This window comes from Maylandia zebra, linkage group LG20 (assembly GCF_041146795.1).
Source record: "Maylandia zebra isolate NMK-2024a linkage group LG20, Mzebra_GT3a, whole genome shotgun sequence".
NCBI classification, from domain to species: Eukaryota; Metazoa; Chordata; class Actinopteri; order Cichliformes; family Cichlidae; genus Maylandia; species Maylandia zebra.
In genome coordinates, this window is record NC_135186.1 from 23,875,360 (window position 1) to 23,893,378 (window position 18,019).

At 39.5% G+C, this 18,019-nt stretch overlaps 2 protein-coding genes across 5 annotated transcripts; one reads left to right on the forward strand and one right to left on the reverse strand.

Annotated features, from left to right (window-relative positions):
• Positions 1-116: 116 nt before the first annotated feature.
• On the reverse strand, positions 117-7,264 carry LOC101465150 (ceramide synthase 5). Its single transcript, XM_004546049.5, has 10 exons — positions 7,130-7,264; positions 5,207-5,309; positions 4,873-5,003; positions 4,339-4,396; positions 4,159-4,209; positions 3,926-4,018; positions 1,799-1,927; positions 1,376-1,482; positions 1,087-1,243; positions 117-727 (listed from the first exon to the last, which is right to left on the reverse strand). The coding sequence occupies exons 1-10, from the start codon at positions 7,186-7,188 to the stop codon at positions 590-592; spliced, it is 1,026 nt and encodes a 341-aa protein (XP_004546106.3). The 5' UTR covers positions 7,189-7,264; the 3' UTR covers positions 117-589.
• Positions 7,208-17,388, forward strand: slmapb (sarcolemma associated protein b). Of its 4 annotated transcripts, none has more exons than XM_076877955.1 (11): positions 7,208-7,347; positions 9,327-9,502; positions 9,808-9,867; positions 11,705-11,833; positions 11,958-12,032; positions 12,130-12,432; positions 12,753-13,023; positions 13,190-13,361; positions 15,245-15,379; positions 16,217-16,304; positions 16,704-17,388. In XM_076877955.1, exons 3-10 carry the CDS (start codon positions 9,816-9,818, stop codon positions 16,298-16,300), a joined length of 1,221 nt encoding a protein of 406 aa, XP_076734070.1. In that variant the 5' UTR covers positions 7,208-7,347; positions 9,327-9,502; positions 9,808-9,815; the 3' UTR covers positions 16,301-16,304; positions 16,704-17,388. The 4 variants fall into 4 exon arrangements, with proteins under 4 accessions (XP_076734070.1, XP_004546109.3, XP_076734072.1 ...); XM_004546052.4 differs by lacking the exon at positions 7,208-7,347 and adding an exon at positions 7,652-7,791; XM_076877957.1 differs by lacking the exons at positions 7,208-7,347; positions 16,217-16,304 and adding an exon at positions 7,652-7,791.
• Positions 17,389-18,019: the final 631 nt, after the last annotated feature.

The following is an 18,019-nucleotide window of genomic DNA, read 5'->3' on the forward strand; positions in this document are numbered from 1 at the left end:
TTATGCTTTCATCATATGAAATAAGGCAATGTGTGAAGACAGTTTTCACAGTCAAGACAGTAGTTTTCGTTCTACACTCATTACAGTATAAAGAATGAAAGAAAATCACCACTGGATTTGATGCAAATGTTTTATTACGAAATCTTTGGTTTTTTTGAATCAGGACATCTTTGGCATTTGGAATTGTATTCTAAAGCCTAACTCAGTAAGGCAAATGACGTGATTTCTTCTTTCATTAGTCAAACATTTTACCAAGTTTCAAAATAGAAATTATTGACATGTACATATGCAGCAGTAGCCGTGTGAGCAGTCATCCATTTGGTGCTGTTTAGTGTAACTTTAAGAACACACACACACAAACACACGTTGCTGTCCACTCCTGTAAGCAACAGCAGATGTAAACTTCACACTATAAAAGTCTGTATGCCAAAACTGGAGTTCCTCTGTTCAGGTCCTCCCTCTGTTTGAAAAACACATTTTTCTGAGTGGGCAACAGTTCTTCTCAGAAGGTCACAGTGACACGGTGGGTTTCACAGGCACGCTGGTGAATGAAGGCCACACTTGAAATAAAATATCCCCTCTTTGGTACTCAGTGGTCATGAGCTTCTCCATTAAGGTTACTGGTGCGACTGTTTCCCTTGAGGGTTTGGTTCCGGCTTGGGTCTGTACTGCTACAAATCTCCTCTTCTGAGCTGCTCTCTACGTCACTGCGATCGTCTTTCGCCACCTGTAAAAGCAGTATTAGTTTAACTACTAGTTATGAATCATGGCTTAAAAACTGAACCTTATGCTAGCTCCAATGTGAGACTATAAGTACCCTAATGAATTTGAGCTGATGTTAAGCGAGTAATGTTTACCATGGTCACATCATTGCTAATGTTATCTGATTAGCATGATAGAAAAACTGAGATACTGAGGGATCTTGGTGCTAGATTAAATGTGGCTGTATTACAAACAATAGCACAGTTTAGCCTTAGTATCATATACTGAAATTGACAAAATGTGACAGGATACAAGAGGGGAGGGAAACCCAGCTGCCTTGGTTAAATGTGAAAATCAATTTCCACAACCGATCCCAAAACTAACCTTTCCCCTGAAAATGGCTTTGATGGCAATGCCCATGATGAGGTAGAACCAGATAATGTGAAGGCACTGCAGGACCAGCAGCAATCCATTCAACAGCCACCAGGCCCGATAAGGCCCGGCAATCTCCCAGCTCTCAACCAGAACACTGTGAATAATCCTACAACAAAAACATGCAGATTTTTAGCAGATGTATCTGTATATAACAGTTAAGAAAATAGTAATAAACAGGTGAGAAGATAACAAGAGTTTTACAATAAATATAAGGAAGAAAGCTCTTGTTTTTCCTCACCAGAAGGGAAAGATGACAAGTCGACAGATGAAAAAGCTTATGCTGAAGAAGACAAAGAGGCCATCACATAGCCTCTGGTACTTGGCATAGTTTGCCATCTTGGCTGCCTTAGGAATAAATAATACATTAGGGATTAATAATAATAACAATAACAATAACAATAATAATAATAACAACAATAAGAATGATAAGAATAAAACCCACTGTTGTAATATACACCAGTGTCACACTGTTACTGTAATGTCAATGCGTTGTTTCTCTGTAAAACTGGTAGTACAAGTATCTCACATCACAGCTTCTGTGTTCCTAGCTGTGTTTACATGCATGTTGGATACCTACACGGGCAGCCTTGCTGAGTTAAGCCAAGAGCCCTCTTTACCAGGATCATGTCTAACATCTAAAAATCTAAAAGATTTACTTTACCTCGAGGAAGATGTCAGATGCATCATGCACACACATGACCATACTGCCAGCTCTTATCATGTTGTTACCATAGGAGAAAGTGATGAGAAGTATGGTAGCCAGATGGTGGACAAGCATAATCACGAAATCCTGCCATCAGAAAAACAAATGTAGGTAACAAAAGAAAGGTAATGAGGTAGAGAAGACGTTCATGTTACTGGCACATTAAATAATAGCATATTAACTTGATATTATGGACGCAAGAATGCAGTTTATCATACAAAGTGAAAATACTGGAATGGCAGCGTAGGGCGTAGAGTTACATGTATTTGAACAGTCATGTGTATTTGAACCTGAAGTTTTGATGAAACTGATGGTTCAAAAAGCCAACATTTGGCCCACTTTTAAACAGTGCAGAGAATCAGAAGTGAAACATGAGTTCACACGATGGTGTAAAAGCAAATCACTATGTGAATCTGAGGATGAATTAGCTTGTAATTCAAGTTGTTTAGCTTTTCTGTTGAGTTCTCACTCTGCTCATGTAGGCATTACTATTGTCCATTTTTAGTGTTATGTGCACACATCTGTAGCTAATGAGAATATATGCAGAGTCTATAAAGTTCAGTTTGTCATTTTTAGTTTGTTTTTACATAACGATAGATGTTAAACTTCCACCTACTCCCTATCAGGCTTAAAGCATTTGTTTAGACTGTCACAAATTTGTGTTTGTCTGATACCAACCTCACTGATGTAGCTCATTTTTGTACTTTATTTTGAACAAAAACAAATTAAATAAACCATTCATCTATTTAACACACTCCAGCTATTCATACAACCAAGCATGTCTTTGGACAGTGGAAGGAAATCGTGTACGTACAGTATTGTAAATCCATGCATGTGTTCTCTGTGCCTGCAAACTCCACACATAAAGGCCCTAACTGGCTAGCAAGGTCCAAGCCCAGAACCATATTGCTTTGAGGCACCATGCCTAATCCAATTATTTCTTCTTCTTCTGTCAGTCACTACAGTGGATCATCTCTCATCCTTTCCCATCTTGCCCTTTCCTTTGTACCGCCTGTCACACCAACCCTCTCCTTCTCTACATTCATAAGCCTTCTCTGTGATCGCTCCCTATTTCTATTCCCTGGCAGCTCCATTTTTAATATCCTTTGTCTAATATAACTGTTATCCCTAACCTGCAACTGCAACCAATTTCAAAATTTAGCAATGCCACACAACTACATTTACCACTTTAAATCCATAAAGTGGGAACACATGTTCCAGATTTGTTGATTAGAACCTGCTTAGGTGGTAACAGGAGGAATCTCTTATTTAAACCTCTTATTTAAACCTTTGACATCTAGAATCTTGTGTTCTTTAATTATTCACTTTTAGTGTGCGGTCTTACCATGCCATGATCTAAAAAGCGTTCTTAAAAAGTTTTCACTACAAAGGCTGGATTCCTTCAAGTCTGACAAAGGAAGAGCTCCAAATCATTTGGCATAAAGCAATCACCTGTAAGGAAAATCCTTTACAAGTGGCACAGAATAAAAACAGCTTTTAGCATATGAAGCTCATCCCAAATCTAAAGCGTGGCACTGGAAGTATTATAGTACTACAGCTTTGCAGTTATTAATTGCTCTTTAAATTCTGCATCCTATTGTGCTTAAAGAAAATGGAAATGCCCACGAGCTGAGGTGGACCTGGAAGGTGCCCTTTTAAAGGGCAAAAGGATCCTCAGCACACAAATGCATCAAATGGGTAGTTTACAAAGAAGAAATAGAGGGTTATGGAACGGCCCACAGTCAGGAAGAAAAATGAAGCTCCCTGAAATGTTGCAGGCAGATTTGAAATAGGCTGTAATTTTCTTTGTGGTTGTGTTCAAGCGTTTACATCTGTAGACACAGTTTAAAACAAGATCAAATGGTGGCCTGCCCAAACACATGAAAAACAAGCCAATTTCCATGTGATCTACTTATTTTTGAATGTATACTTTATTGCCCTTTTAGCCAGAGCACATAATCAAGATACAATCCTACACGCTTCCTTTAAGAAAAAAAAAAAAAAGGATTTGGCTTTGATACAAAAGGCAATGTGCATTTATTGAGGCAATTAATAGTTAGTTAGGCCGGTTGTTGTTGGACTCACCTTTCTTTTAATGTCTATGAACTGGGAAAACATCAGAGACCAATAAAAAGCCAGCTCTACAAGATAGTAGCTGTGCTGTTCAGGACTCAGTGGCTTTGGGAGAGAGTGAAAGAAACACACCTTTGATAAATATGTAGCAATACCAACTGACCTGTTAACATTATGGTGGTAAACAGAGTCTCCTTATAATAAAAGTAATCAAATATAATGCGTAAGCAGAAAAAAATATTAACCTGAAAAGGGTAGTTCTGCCAACACTCTCTGGTATCCCACATCCACGATGTCTGAAGGAAACAGATTACAAAAACATGCATTATACTGTTGCAGGTTCACCTATTACGAGCCAACGATAAGAACCGCTTCCGTGAACCGTAATAGTATTGCAGAGGGAAAAAAGTACATTTTAAACTTACCGACCACAGATGGTTGATGCCATAAATAAAAATCGCCAGGTAAAAAGTGAAACGCCACCTGAAAGGAAAGAGAAGAATAGAAAGACGAATTTAGCATACACCGGAGGCACTTACATACATAAGCACACTCCCAGTGATCATTTTAACATTTACTAAGTAGCACTTAGACTGGCATCTGTAAGGTTTCAAAACCAAAATACTTGGCCTATTTACATTTTTACTTGATGAGTGTATCAAAAGTGATCACCAAGATGGTTAAAATACATTTTTAAGAGATATTTTCACTAAATATTATGGCAACCCATCTAGAAAATTCTTGTGAACAACTACTGTCTGCAAAGTATTAAGCTAAGTCCTCAAGCAGATGCTGACAGGCACATTGGATTAATTCTCTGGGGACCGTGGATGCCTGCGCAGCATTTCAAAACAATTTATATGACAGGAGCTTATATGCACGTGCATGGGCTAGCGCTGTTAAATCCCCTCAATTGTTTGTACATTACAAAGCAGAAACCCCTGTAGAAACCTACGTACATGCTCTCACAGAACTTTTTCTGTGTGCTGGGCCTGTCCTGGTTCCGACGGACGCGAAACCATCTCTGTATTTTCCGTACATCCCAGTCCAGCTGCTTGGAGAGTCCTTCCAGTTGCCTTTCATCTGGACTCTAAAGAGGACAAACATAAAATAACTCTCCACTCCTTGTAAAACCACAAAACCAATAGGTATGCCTGTCACATGACAATAGGTATTGACTGAACATATCATTATGACTGTGGCGGTGTGTTCCAGTGCAATAACATCATGTTGCTGCTGCAGTGTGTACAGGGACGTGTAATAGACTACAGAACAAACACGGGCTTTATGTACCGCTTTGGACTGATACAGCCTCTCCAGGATAGCATTGGGCTGAGCTTGCCGAGGCACTCCCGCCTGAATCTGAAGTATGTGGGCACAGGGCTTGGCCACTAGCCTGTATACACACAGACAGAGGGGCAAAAAGAAGAGGGTGGGGAAGCAGAAGTGTATGGTATTAGAAGAGAAATTCACACAGGGAGAGACTTAGAGAGAGTTGTTTAGTGTCTCCAAGAAAAGCAAAACAAAACAGAGGGTTATCCAACATTTGCTAGGAGATTCCACCATTTACATGAGCTGTGGAGCTTTCACAGTTTGCCCACAGAGTTACGCCTTGCATACATTTGTTTAAGACGAAGGAAGTATAACAGAAGCTATAGGGGGAGACACAAGGAAATGCTGAAATGAAGGGATCCTGAGGAATGTTGCACCTAGCCTAAACAAAGTTCGTCATGTGAGAGTATGGGACGCAGAGTATGGGAATGATACTCTGCCTACCAAAATGCTAATTTGTGTCACGGGATCATCTGGTTGACTCGACCGGTGTTTATTAAATTCATCACACATCAGCCTAAAAACACCCAACATATCTAGAACAGTTTTCACAACACGGAAAAAAGAAGAAAAAAAAACTCTGAATGAATAGCAGCACAGAGTAGACAGGGCTGTCCCTGAATGCTCAATTTCAGACAGTTTCCATGAACCAAAACTAAGCTGAAAAACATGACTTTTAGTGCAGTCGTGAGGTTTGGACAGAGGAAAACCTTGTTTAAAAATCACATAACGTGCAATGCCATTCCCTTAAATGTAATTCTCTCATTCCAGAGTATGCCAGAGGAGTCATTTTAATATACCTCCTACGTAAAGACGTCCTTACCTGCACAGATTCTTTAATTAACCAGATTCTCTCATCGGAAATGTTACTTGAAAGATTGTAGTTAGCCAGCAAATCAGGTTTTTTTTGCTCAGTTTGAAAATCCCGTTTGTCAAGGAGGGTGACTCATGTAAGGCTTCTCTAACTGGCTCAAATGTAATTGGGGCCATAAACTGCAGCTTCCAGGACTGAACAGTGACGCCAGTGCATGAGTGCTTTGAAAAACGGGCAAAGTTCATCAGAGTGCACCGCACAAAAACTCTAAAACTAAAGTGTCAAAAAATGCTTCACGAAGCAACGAGTAGCATCAGTGTGTGTACCTTCATCTTTTATATACAGTCTATGAATGAGATTGAAGGTATAATTAATATTAAGGTACCATACCAGCTCCAGCTCTTCAGCTTTGTTATGCAAAAGCAATAAACCAGATCTAGATTAGGAACCAGTACGAGGAGTGATTTGGTTGGAAAGGCGTATCTGTTTTGACTGCCTGGATCAGGACTGGAAGTAGTGACTCAGAATCACAGAGCTACTGAAGAGAACCACTGTTTATTGGCATAATATTGGTACAGAATAGTGTCCATCGCTAGACATTTTATTCAAACAGGAAAACAGGAAGTGAAAGAGCTAGTGAGCAAATCAGAAAGAATGTATGATCTGCATCCCCCTCCCTCCAAAAAAACAAAAAAAAAAACAAAAAAAAAACTTGTTTCTGTTTCTCATCAGCAGTGTCATCACCTCACAACAATGCAAACACAGTAAAATATAAAACTGCCACAGAAGCCAATAAAAATTCTTGCATTCTTACGTATTCTTGTTTAAAAAAGAGATCTATAATTATCTGTCACAAGAAAAGCCACGTGACAGGATTTTTGTTAACATAGTAGGTCCACAGAGAGTTGCTAGTCTCCAGAGAGAGTGACTCATATATTAAAGTTCATGTAGCAACATTTGTATGGTGCCGTTTGGTGTAATCTTTTCTTTGTAAGTAAAAGTTCTCGAAGCCCAATCATACCGGTGCAGAACAAACTAGCGCTACACAGACACACAAAAATCTATTTTACCTTTCAAACAGCAGTCTCAGAAAGTAAACTACGGCAGCCAGAGGGAAGGCATACAGCATGTTCCAGAGTCTGGGGTACTCCACGCCAGGTGGTGGATGCTCCAAGTCCGCCCAAGTGACATTTTCAGGAAGCCAAAACCTTTCACTCCAAATCCAGGCTGAGATAAAGGAAGTCATCGGGGAGAAGCAAAACACAGCAGATCAGCAGCAGCAAATGAGGTAACTGAGAGAAAAAACTACCGTACATGTAGTAGTAGCTCAGGCTAGCTAAAGAAAAACTTAGCAGTCATTCCTCCCTCCTTCTTCCTATCCCTGCTGTTGTAATAGCAGAACTAAGTTATCTAAGCATCTCTTCTGGTTCACTCCTATGACTAAACTCCACAGACACGTAACAACTATGACTCTCCGAGGTAACACCCACCTCAATTATTATTCACAAAAGTGCTTCCACTGGTTCCGTGCTGCTCGCCGTAACGTCGTGCCTATTGTAGGAGGAGTCAAAGGCAGCTGACGCTAACACGGAGTCGGTTACGCCTCCAATTAGCGGCAAACGTTATTCATTAGCTAATGCTAGGTTAACCATTAAAACTAACTTACTTAGTAGGTTAAAACTAACTTACTAACAGTGGTTAAACGTTCTTACATGGTGGAGTGATTATGTTGGTAAGTTGTAGCAGTTAAAAGGGTTTTTAGCCACATTTAATGCCTCAATTTTAAGTAAACGGGGATAAATGATAGCCGTTTGTAATGCTATCTAAATAACCTAGCTAGAGAGAGAGATGTGCATGCATACACACACATACATATATATATAATTATATATATATATATATATATATATATATATATATATATATATATATATATATATATATATATATATATATATACATATATATATATATATACATATATATATATATATATATATATATATATATATATGTATATATATATATATATATATATATATATATATATATATATATATATATATATATACATATATATATATATATATATATATGTATGTGTGTGTGTGTGTATTTATGTATATATATATGTATGTATGTGTATATATGTATGTATATATATATATATATATATATATACATACACATATAAAGGTAAGGTAAGGTAAGGTAACTTACACCGCAAGTCTGAACTTAATGTTTGACATGCTGGTTGAAGTTGAGACATTGATCTAAGATGATGACAACATTTCTAGCAAATTCTTTTGGGTCATTTGTTAGTTTCTCAAGATGGGAAGTGACGCTGTTAGAAAGATGATGAGGACCAAAATGAGACCTACAACTGTTAGTTATCAGCATGGCCAAGGGATAACAAATCTACCCTAGTCAAAAACATATTTCGCCTTTTCCTGCATAAATGGATTAAGTTGGTGTTGCATTTGCTAACTAATTCTCAGTAAAACATTAAGCTTGCATTGATCTTGGAAACCTGTTGCATTATGTTGTTACTGGAACAAGGCTTGTACAGCCTCAAAGAAGAAGATGAGCTGATGTGTGAAAGATTAGTCAAATAAGGTCTTCGTACCCTGTCTGTGTTACTTTATGTTTAAATGGAAACAAACACCCTTCACCCTTTTATACCTCCCACTGTAACCCCTCCTATTTCTGTCTTGGGATTGTTTTGATTGTTTTTACCTCTCTCACCATAATTTTAAAGCCTACTGAAGAGGCTAACACACAGTCCAATAAAGTAAGAAATCACTATAAGATACATAAATTATCCCTAAAGATTATACATGTAAAATTACACCTTTAGAGTCCGGTGTATATCTAACCCTAAAAGCCAGTAATTGGTATAAAGTGAAAACCCAGTGAAATACAGGACAAAACAAGAGAGGAAGTGAATGCAAGAAACACACTCCTACGCTGGCAGTCCCTATTCACTGCCATCCTGTAGGTTTTTACATCAGTACCAACCAGCCAGAGAGCAGCTCAGCCCCCTGAACAAAACCTCTCTGTGTCAGTATGCAGCTGCAGCTTCCGAGATGCCCTACTTGGATACATGACCCAGTGTGGAGGGGCTGAGGACCTGAGCCACAAAAGAGGGGGGGATCAAATTTTTAAGGACGCCCATCTGACGCGTCTCTAGTGTAGCATTAGGATCATATTTAAGCTACTTTACTGTTTACTTTACCCTGTTTAATTTTTCCCCCTCACTGGCTTCAGCCCACCAATAGCAGGAAGGTCTGGTACAAAGTGTCTGTCATCACTGTCCACCCCCCTCAAGTTTGGACTGGTCCGTTTCGCATCTGAACAAACCTCATAGTTGGAGAAGAGTTCTTCATGTCAGGGACTGCTGTAGCCTCAGCACACTGATTACCGCAGCTCCTGGATAATCTAAGGTAATATTTTCCTGTTAAGTTTTATTCTTAACCCCTTCATTAATTATTTTACTGTAACATACTCCTAAAATCCTTCTTCCCTAGCAGCTCTCTGCACCTGTCTCTTCCAGTAGTATTTGTGTGTTCAAACATTTTTGTGTTTACAATTAAAAACATCTCAAATCTAACAGTGAGAAAAAGAACAAAAGATTTTGTCAGGTCTGTTTGGGGTCTTTTTAAGCAATATTAATTTCATTTAAAGCTTTCTTTCTTTATCTGTGCATGTGATATGTCTTGTTTTTTTTTTTTTTGTTATGTTGTTATAGATAAGAAAATGGATGAGAAAGAGCTGAGTGATCCCTTGAATAACGTATCTGTGATTAAAGGTAAATATAGACACCACTGATTTGAAGTGAATGACTTTGCATTGTTTTGCTCCTCTAATGGCTCCTACCTGACACAGCACATCTCGCTAACTGAGTGTGGAAAGGGGGGTGGAAAACCCTGAGTCACACTTAAAATGAGTGTCTGGCCCTGTAAGGACAGCTGGATGGCTTTTAGAGCTTACAGTGCTGTAGATGGCCTTGTTTTAGAGGCTAGTGTCTCCTGTGTCAACAGCTTATTAGAAGATGGAGTCTCTTTGCACAGAGGGCATGTCAGCTGACTGATGTGTGTTAGCTATGACATTTAGGGTGACTAATAAGAATAGAATGCAAAGGACAGCGCAATGATGGCGCAATATAGCGAATATGAAAATCGACGGGGACATTCATAGGAAAAAGTGCAAGTACGTTGGTGACTGAATAAATTTTGCATGATGAATGAATTTGTAATGCTTCACTGCACAATATATAGGGAGCACAAAGCAAACAGTGTCCTCACAACAATAGTGTACCTCAGTAATTCAGAGAGATGAAGATATTTGAGATTCAGCTGCATAAAGAATATTTGTTAGCTGTAAAATGATCTCCCTTTATGATCAGCAGTTTAAAAGGAATACTGTAGACTTTCCGTGCGAGTGGTGCTAACCCCCTGATTCAGTTAAAGAATGCTGTCACATTCAATGAGAAGGAAACAGACAGCAGGCGAAGATGGGCCACGATGGGTCTAGCCTTCAGCACCGGAGCTAAAAAAAGACTTTCTCCTCAATTTTTTTCTTTCCTGTCGTCACTTGAGGCAGTGTGATGCTCAATATTCCCAACTAGTCTGCAAGGTATTTTTACACACAGACTAATTCCATTACTATGCTGTCAGGTGTCATTCTGTGACACTAAGACATTTTTGCCGTAATAACTAATCTCGCTAAAGATAACATGTTGCACCCTCATTTGAAATACCCTTTATTCCCTGTGCTGTCTTTGTAGAGCATTCATCTTTCACAGAAAGTGAATACAGATTGCATACTCACAGGGTGCCCACTCACTCGCATATGAAGGAACACACAATCACACTGTCCCCCCATGCTTTGTCTGGCACACAGCGGGGTGGTCATGTGCTCGAGTCAGAGGGTGTCACCAGCTCTCAGCCTTTGTTTCACACCGCTTCATTTTAGGGACACTTATCAATACCGCCTGCTAACATTTTTACAATCATGTGGATTTTCGTGTGATTATGTAGCCATGTTTGATGGATGTAGACACAGTTTTCACAATAAATATTGGATTTCAGGGCAGTTCAGGTTCTGGTGCGTCTCCATTTATGGTGCACATGCTTGACCTGTCCCCTGCCAAATGTTCGTTCTGGGATGAGGTCATCTCTTTTCCTAGCTGTGGTAGATTAGGGGCTCGAGATATTCACTAGGCATTTGCAAAGCACAAGTATTTGTGGAGCCTGTTTCCACCTCCAGGAAACACAACAGACCCTTGACAACGCTGGCAAGCCTATTACCTTTGTGCATTGTTTAGGTACTATTAATGAGTAATGTAGAATCGCTACAGACTCATATGTGACTGGGGTAATGGATAATTTGGAATGAAAAAAGTGTAGATAAGACACTTGTTTCTATTTCTGGGTTAGCAATTATTTTATGTAATAGGCCCATTTTGAATATCTTGGGAAATCATCTAGTATGTCAGTCCTGGTTAAATATTTGGGACTGCAGTAAAAGTAAAACTGTCAAACATTTCATTATTTTTGTAGTTTTATGGCAAATGTATGGAGCCTGTCCATGTTAAGATCATGATTCTTCTAACTGGGATCCCCATTTTTTTTCTTCTTCATTAGATGATCTGACCAAGGCAAAGATGGGCTCCTCTGGTGACTCTGAAAAAATCATTCAGCGCTTGACTGATGAACTTCGAGAGGCCAAGGACCTAGCTAACACAGAGAAACATAAATGCATGGAGCTACAAGGTGACACGCCACATCTCCAATGTTAAATAGGACCATCCACTCCATTTTCTATTGCATTCACACATGTGTGCATGCACCCAACACCAAATAAATGACATGACTTGTACAATTAAATGCTGTGTAGGTATCCTGGAGGAAGAGACAAAGGAGAAGAAAAAACAAGCTGATGATTCTGCCAAACAGATAAAACTTCTTGAAGGTACATCTATTTGTGGATTAGAAGCATATGCATAATATTAATCTTTTTTTAAAATTGACACTGTCTCTAATTCAAACACTGACTCCGGTTTGGACAGGTCAGCTGCGGCAGCTCCATGATGAGATGGCTGTTCTCAGAGAGCAGATAGACGTCTCCTCCAGCTCACACGATGAGCTACAAAGCGCACGTGATGAAGTGAAGTCGCTGAAACGTGCCCTGGAGGCAGCAGCTGCCGAGCGGGACCGTGACGTTGCTGCCGTCCAGTCTAACCTGGCGACTGTCTCCAATGATCTGGACAAATGGCGTCAAACGGCCAACAAGTACGAGCGTGAGATTGACAACCTGCAGCGTGACCTTCAGCAGCAGAGCAAGCAGTGGCAGAAAACTGCAGAAATACAAGGTACTACACGGTGCCCCTGGTAGTTATAAACGCATGAAATGGAGCATTTGCACTGAAAATAATTCTTACATGGAAATGAACTGTGTATTAATAAATCAAATAATATTACCATTCCTTGTCCAAGACATGAGGCCTACTCGCTCTCTATGTATTTTGTTTCTAACAAGCAGACTTCTCTTCATACTTGTACACTGGTGAATCAAAGTATAATTAAAAACATGTTTTTTGGTAGTTTTTGCTTTATCTGTAGGCAAATCAAGGACATACAATCTGTTAAAAAACAGCATTGTTACATAAACCTTGCTCGTTTCTTTTTACAGCCAGTGAACTTCAGTCCATGCAGGTGGAGTGTAATGGCCTTCACAAAGAATGTTCTGTTCTTCGATCTGAGAAACAGGATATCGTAAATAAGCACCAGAAGGAAAAAAGCAGTCTGCAGAGTGAATGTGCTTCCCTCAGGGCTGAGAATGAGGAACTCCTGAAGACTCACCAGAAAGACAAAAGCAACCTGCAGAGTGAATGTGCAGCACTGCGCACTGAGAAGGAGGCAGCCCTGCAGAAACAGCAGCAGCTGGAGAAGGACCTTGCCAGGTCGGTGCACTGATCTACATTACTGGGAGCTCTTACCCCCACCTTCGTGCTCCCTCTGTCTCATCTGTTTTAATCAGCACCCACGTGTTTTGATTTACACGATACTACATAATTTTTTTCTCTCATCTTTTACATATTGAACTCAGTTTTGTTTTGCTTCTGGTAGTTTGCGTGCCCAGAACACTGAGCTGAAAAATAGCCTTGGATCCCTTGAACAGACCTGGCAGGAGATGGAAAAGAGCCAGGTAGCCCTGCAGCTCCAGCACCAGCAGGATAGCACCACACTGCAAACCCAACTGGATGAGGCAGACAGCCGCAGCAAGGCTCTGCAAAGAGAGGTACGCCCCTCAAAAGTTGAGACATCAACCTTAGGTGTCCAGTATCTTAGTGGGTGTCATGCAGATGAATACTTCTATCTCAAATGTGAAAAGTGAACCCTCTCTGACCTGGATGGCTTTTAATACAGTCCTGCAACTGACAGGCCTTATAAGCACACACATGTTTTACTCATTAATGCTGTCCAAATTTGATTTGGACTTCAGTCCTGTTAGTTTTCACTTGAATTTTTGCATTTTAGTTTTTCTAGCTAAATGGTAGTGGTTCTGAATGTATATCTGTGGCAGAACTGATCCAGTTTAGAGGCTATTGGAAGACTGTAGCTGCTGCCAGTGTGCTGCTGACCGTGCTGCTTTAGAGGGCCAATGCTGACAAGCTGTTGCAGTATTTATGAAATTACTTTGGGACACTGTGGGAAAGGGGAGGTTTTGAAAGAAAGTCAAATTACACTCTTATTACAATAAATGGCAAGTTACCACAAAGCCTAGGAGAATTAGAAATACAAGGACAACGTATTATCAGGATAGTGGAATATAACTTTAGCAATATTACTTATTACATTTTAGATTTACATTTAACTTTTTTAGGCAATGTAAAGTCATAATTTCTGGAAAATTCCCAGTTCTCCCATTTTTTCAGTGATTTAAGTTTAAATATGAACACATCCTGGCTATGATAACACATTAGTCAAAACTTTTTATGTTGTTGCTTCGGTTTCATGGTCAAACTGCCATTTGACTAAAAATCAAGACTCAAGAACATGTACTTGTAATTGGTGCTCTGATATGATGCGCTTCTCAGTTTTGTGTGATTTAAAGTGAGCAAATTAAAATCACTTGATTTGTTTTTGGCATTATTAGCAGTTGCAATATCCAACAGAGTTACAAGAATCTGGTTTTTACTCAAATTATTAATGCAGGACAGTAAAATCAATGTGGAACTCAAATAACTTTGAGCAAACTAAGACTGAAGTGTCTTGAAGAAACCTTTTAATGCTTTCATTTTATTTAATCTCATGTAACATAATTTAAAGAAATTTGCTGTTAACAACCAATTTACAAAAGAAGTACTGCAAATTGTTGCCATTCAGGACATTTACAGCTGTATGAGACGGGCAGCTGTTCTCAAAGTCGTCTACTCAAGGTACTTTATTGTATTTCTTCTCATCATCTAAGATTGCGCAGAAATACCTCATGATGGGATGATGAGGACAACTGCACTATTTTAGAAAACTCACATTCTCCCATGACTAAAAGTGTCTCTGAGTGATCATTGCTGAGAATTTAGAGCTTTCTATTTTGAGACGATGTTGGCGTCATCTAGGTCAGAACAAAGTCACATCCACCACAGTTGAATGGTGAAGCCATCACGGAGCCTTAATGACTTTCTCTGAAGCCTTTAAGACACTTGTGTCAATAAATCTATGACTCTTACTGACATTATAAAGAAAGTCCATGCTTCTTCCCAAAAAAACAACAACAACGAAAAAAGATCCCACCCAGATAGTTCACAGGTTGCTGCGTGCTGTCCAGGGGCAACACCTACTCTAGGTTTGTATGGGGATCACTGGCTGCTGTCAGTTAATGAGGAGTGGCAGTGCTAAGTAGTAGAAAGCATAGTTGGGTCATCTTTGACACAATGAATGAATGAGGGGGGGAAGGAGGGAATAATGTTGTCCCTTATATAAGGACTGCACCTCACCCTAATTAGCTCATGTATAGAAAATTCAGCAGTTAAGCACTGCAGGAAAGACTGGTTTATCTTGTAAATGGCAACAGAAACTGTTCCTCAAAAGCATTACACAATACCATCAAACTAAAAACTTTAAATTAATCTAAACTGATGAGTGTATATTTGAATTAAATGTTTAATTTGCTTCGTGCAGTACGAGGAGGCTAGGACGGAGCTGTCAGACCTCAAGGAAAAATACGAGAAGGTTGAGCAGGAAAAACAATTGGTTACAGATGAACTCGAGGCATGCAGAGCCAACATGGAGGAACTGCAAGGAAAAGGGACAAAGGTGAGTACTCATCTATCAAACGCACAGCAAAAACAGGAAGGCATTTTACCCTAATATATGAATGGCATCGTGTATAATGATATATAACAGGTTTAAAAAATAATATATTGAGTGTGGAAACAATCATCTGCACTTTTATTTTCAGGGGCAATAACTTCTTTAGCAGTTTCTGTTTTGGGGGGGGGCATGGGCTTCATTTCCAATGTTCCCCTTTTGTTCAGCATCTGTTTGCGCAGCATCTCCAGATATAAAAGATGAATCTTATTGTAAGATTCACAAATATTATCTCTTTTTTTATTTTAGCACATATGCTCCCCTCTAGTCATCCAGTGTCTATTAGTGTTGCTTTTATGGGCCATTCACACATATGGATTCAAAAAGCTGTGCCAGACGGCTGCTATTTGGTAGCTAAGCTGAGGTGAGAGCACCATGCAACTGTATCACTTCCATTTCAGATAATGGACTTAAATGCCAGGCATACCTGACAGCTTAAATCTTCAGCAAATACAAAAAGGTGGGAAAAAAACTCAGCAAACTATGCTGTACAACAGGAGATAAACATGACCGTGTATAGTAACACTGATATGTAGGATGTCAACTCTGTACTAAACACAACACACACCGGACACACAACTACGGATTTATGAGGCCATAAAGGTCCAGCTCCTTTGTATCTGTATGTGTGAACTAACAATGACACACTGACAGCCGTGTGTGACTGAGATTTGTATAAATACTAGTTACAGGCGTAGAGAACTGACTGAGGGATCTAATAATAAACCAACCAAAGTATGTCCCATTGCAGTTGATTACTATAATATCCCTTCCCTTCTGTAGACATCCCTATTGCTGCCTGTTCAAGCCATAGTCATCGGCCTTATCCTGGCTTTGCTGTATTGGTGCTTCGGCGCATTGTGGTAGCAAGGTACACATTACTCCTGTCAAGTTGGCCTACATCTTTTCATCCTCATCAGTGTCTCTTAGACCATTGCATGATTTAATCAGGTTTTCCTCATTCCCGAGAATGCCTTCCTCAGGGGAAAATCCCCCAGGAAAAAAAAAAAATTCTTCAGAAATCTAACCTCTCTAATCATACAGCTTCAACATCTGACATCTGTTTGTCCTGCCTGGATGGCTAATGCTTAACAACTGTTTCTCACAGTTGGTGTTTGATAATGCTTATCTTTATCTGCAAGCGCTGTTTGTATTTGTGCACTGCCTTGATCTCAGTGGCTCCCTCTGTCAAAGCTTTGGTGATCCAAAATGGGTGCATGTTTATTCGCTGTTGCTCAACTTTCTATTTCTGTGTTGCCACTTATTCCAGAAACTGTGGATGATCTGGGGGCCTGTGGTTGCTGTGGCTCTGACAGCTGTGACTGCTGCCGTGCTCTTCAGGACCTGAGGGCGACTCATTCATGCATACACACGCACCCACCCACCCACCCACACACACACACAAGGGAATCCATATTTGTCTTCAGGTGTCAGAACTTGCCCTCCTTATCATATCTGCACTATTAACTCGGAGGGCTCATATTTAACTGTTTAATTTTTAAGATGCTCTATTTTAGATGGCAGAGAAGTTAATAAAAGAATGTGATTTTTGTGTGCAAAGTAAGTTTGTACGTCCGTTATTTACAGGAAGTCTAGTCAAGTTTACAGTTTTGATTGGGAATATGGATGAATGTAAAAAATAAATAAATATGCCACAAACTCAACTAATTATTAGTATTTATGATAATGTTTTAGGTGGATCACTTGAGCTCTAAATGTAGCACTTCTATGTAATTGTCATAATAATGGAGATTGTCACAATAACACCCCCTAATGGAGTGTGTAATGAAAGCCATAGATGGGTAACTGCATTAGTGATGGGAACTGCAAAGAGTTGGTGTAACTGTTATCTATGTGAAAATAGATAGCGTTTCAGACAGAATTGAGCTGAGCAGGAGTTTATCTTGTTTGTTTTTTCTCAACAGAGAACCATTAAAGAAAATTGCAGAAACATACATTTAGATCCATTTTCTTCATTTATGTGGCCGTTGTCTAGACTGCAGTTGTACTTATCTGTACTTATCTGTATTTAGTTTCTGCTTTGCTTTTTTCTGTTTTTGTTTGTTTGTTTTGTTTAACTTTTCATTTCAGTTTTATGATCATGAATGCTAAATTAACTTAAGGGGCAGGGTTGCTGAAATTATTGCATGCATGGGGAAACCTAAAATGTATAATTAAACACATAGAGTCATTTCATTAGGCACACCTGTTCACCTGCTCGCTAACACAGTTATATCATTAGCCAATCATGTGGCAGCAGCTCAGTGTGTTTAGGCAAGTAGGCATAGTTAAGATTACACGCTCAATTTCAAACCAAGCATATGAATGGCACAAAATGAGCTGCAGAGAAAATGCCTTGTTGAAGTCAGAGGGTAAGAGGGCAACCAGCTGTTACATCTAAGGTATGCAGAAGAACATCTTTGAATACACAACATGGTTAAAAAAAAAAAAAGAGAAAAAAAAAGGTAAATGGCCTGTATTTGTACAGCGCTTTACACATCCAGTCATCCACCCATTCACACACTGGTGATGGCAAGCTACATTGTAGCCACCCTGGGGCGCACTGACAGAGGCGAAGCTGCTGGA

Bases quoted from the DNA above. Each gene is read 5' to 3' on its own strand.
- LOC101465150 (XM_004546049.5), bottom strand. From the start codon at position 7,188: ATGCTGTATGCCTTCCCTCTGGCTGCCGTAGTTTACTTTCTGAGACTG. The intron at 5,310-7,129 runs GTAAAATAGATT...GTGTGTATACAG, and splicing joins CTGAGACTGCTGTTTGAAAG to GCTAGTGGCCAAGCCCTGTG. The intron at 4,210-4,338 runs GTAAGTTTAAAA...TGTTTCCTTCAG, and splicing joins GCATCAACCATCTGTGGTCG to ACATCGTGGATGTGGGATAC.
- slmapb (XM_076877955.1), top strand. From the start codon at position 9,816: ATGGATGAGAAAGAGCTGAGTGATCCCTTGAATAACGTATCTGTGATT. The intron at 9,868-11,704 runs GTAAATATAGAC...CTTCTTCATTAG, and splicing joins TAACGTATCTGTGATTAAAG to ATGATCTGACCAAGGCAAAG. The intron at 15,380-16,216 runs GTGAGTACTCAT...TCCCTTCTGTAG, and splicing joins TGCAAGGAAAAGGGACAAAG to ACATCCCTATTGCTGCCTGT.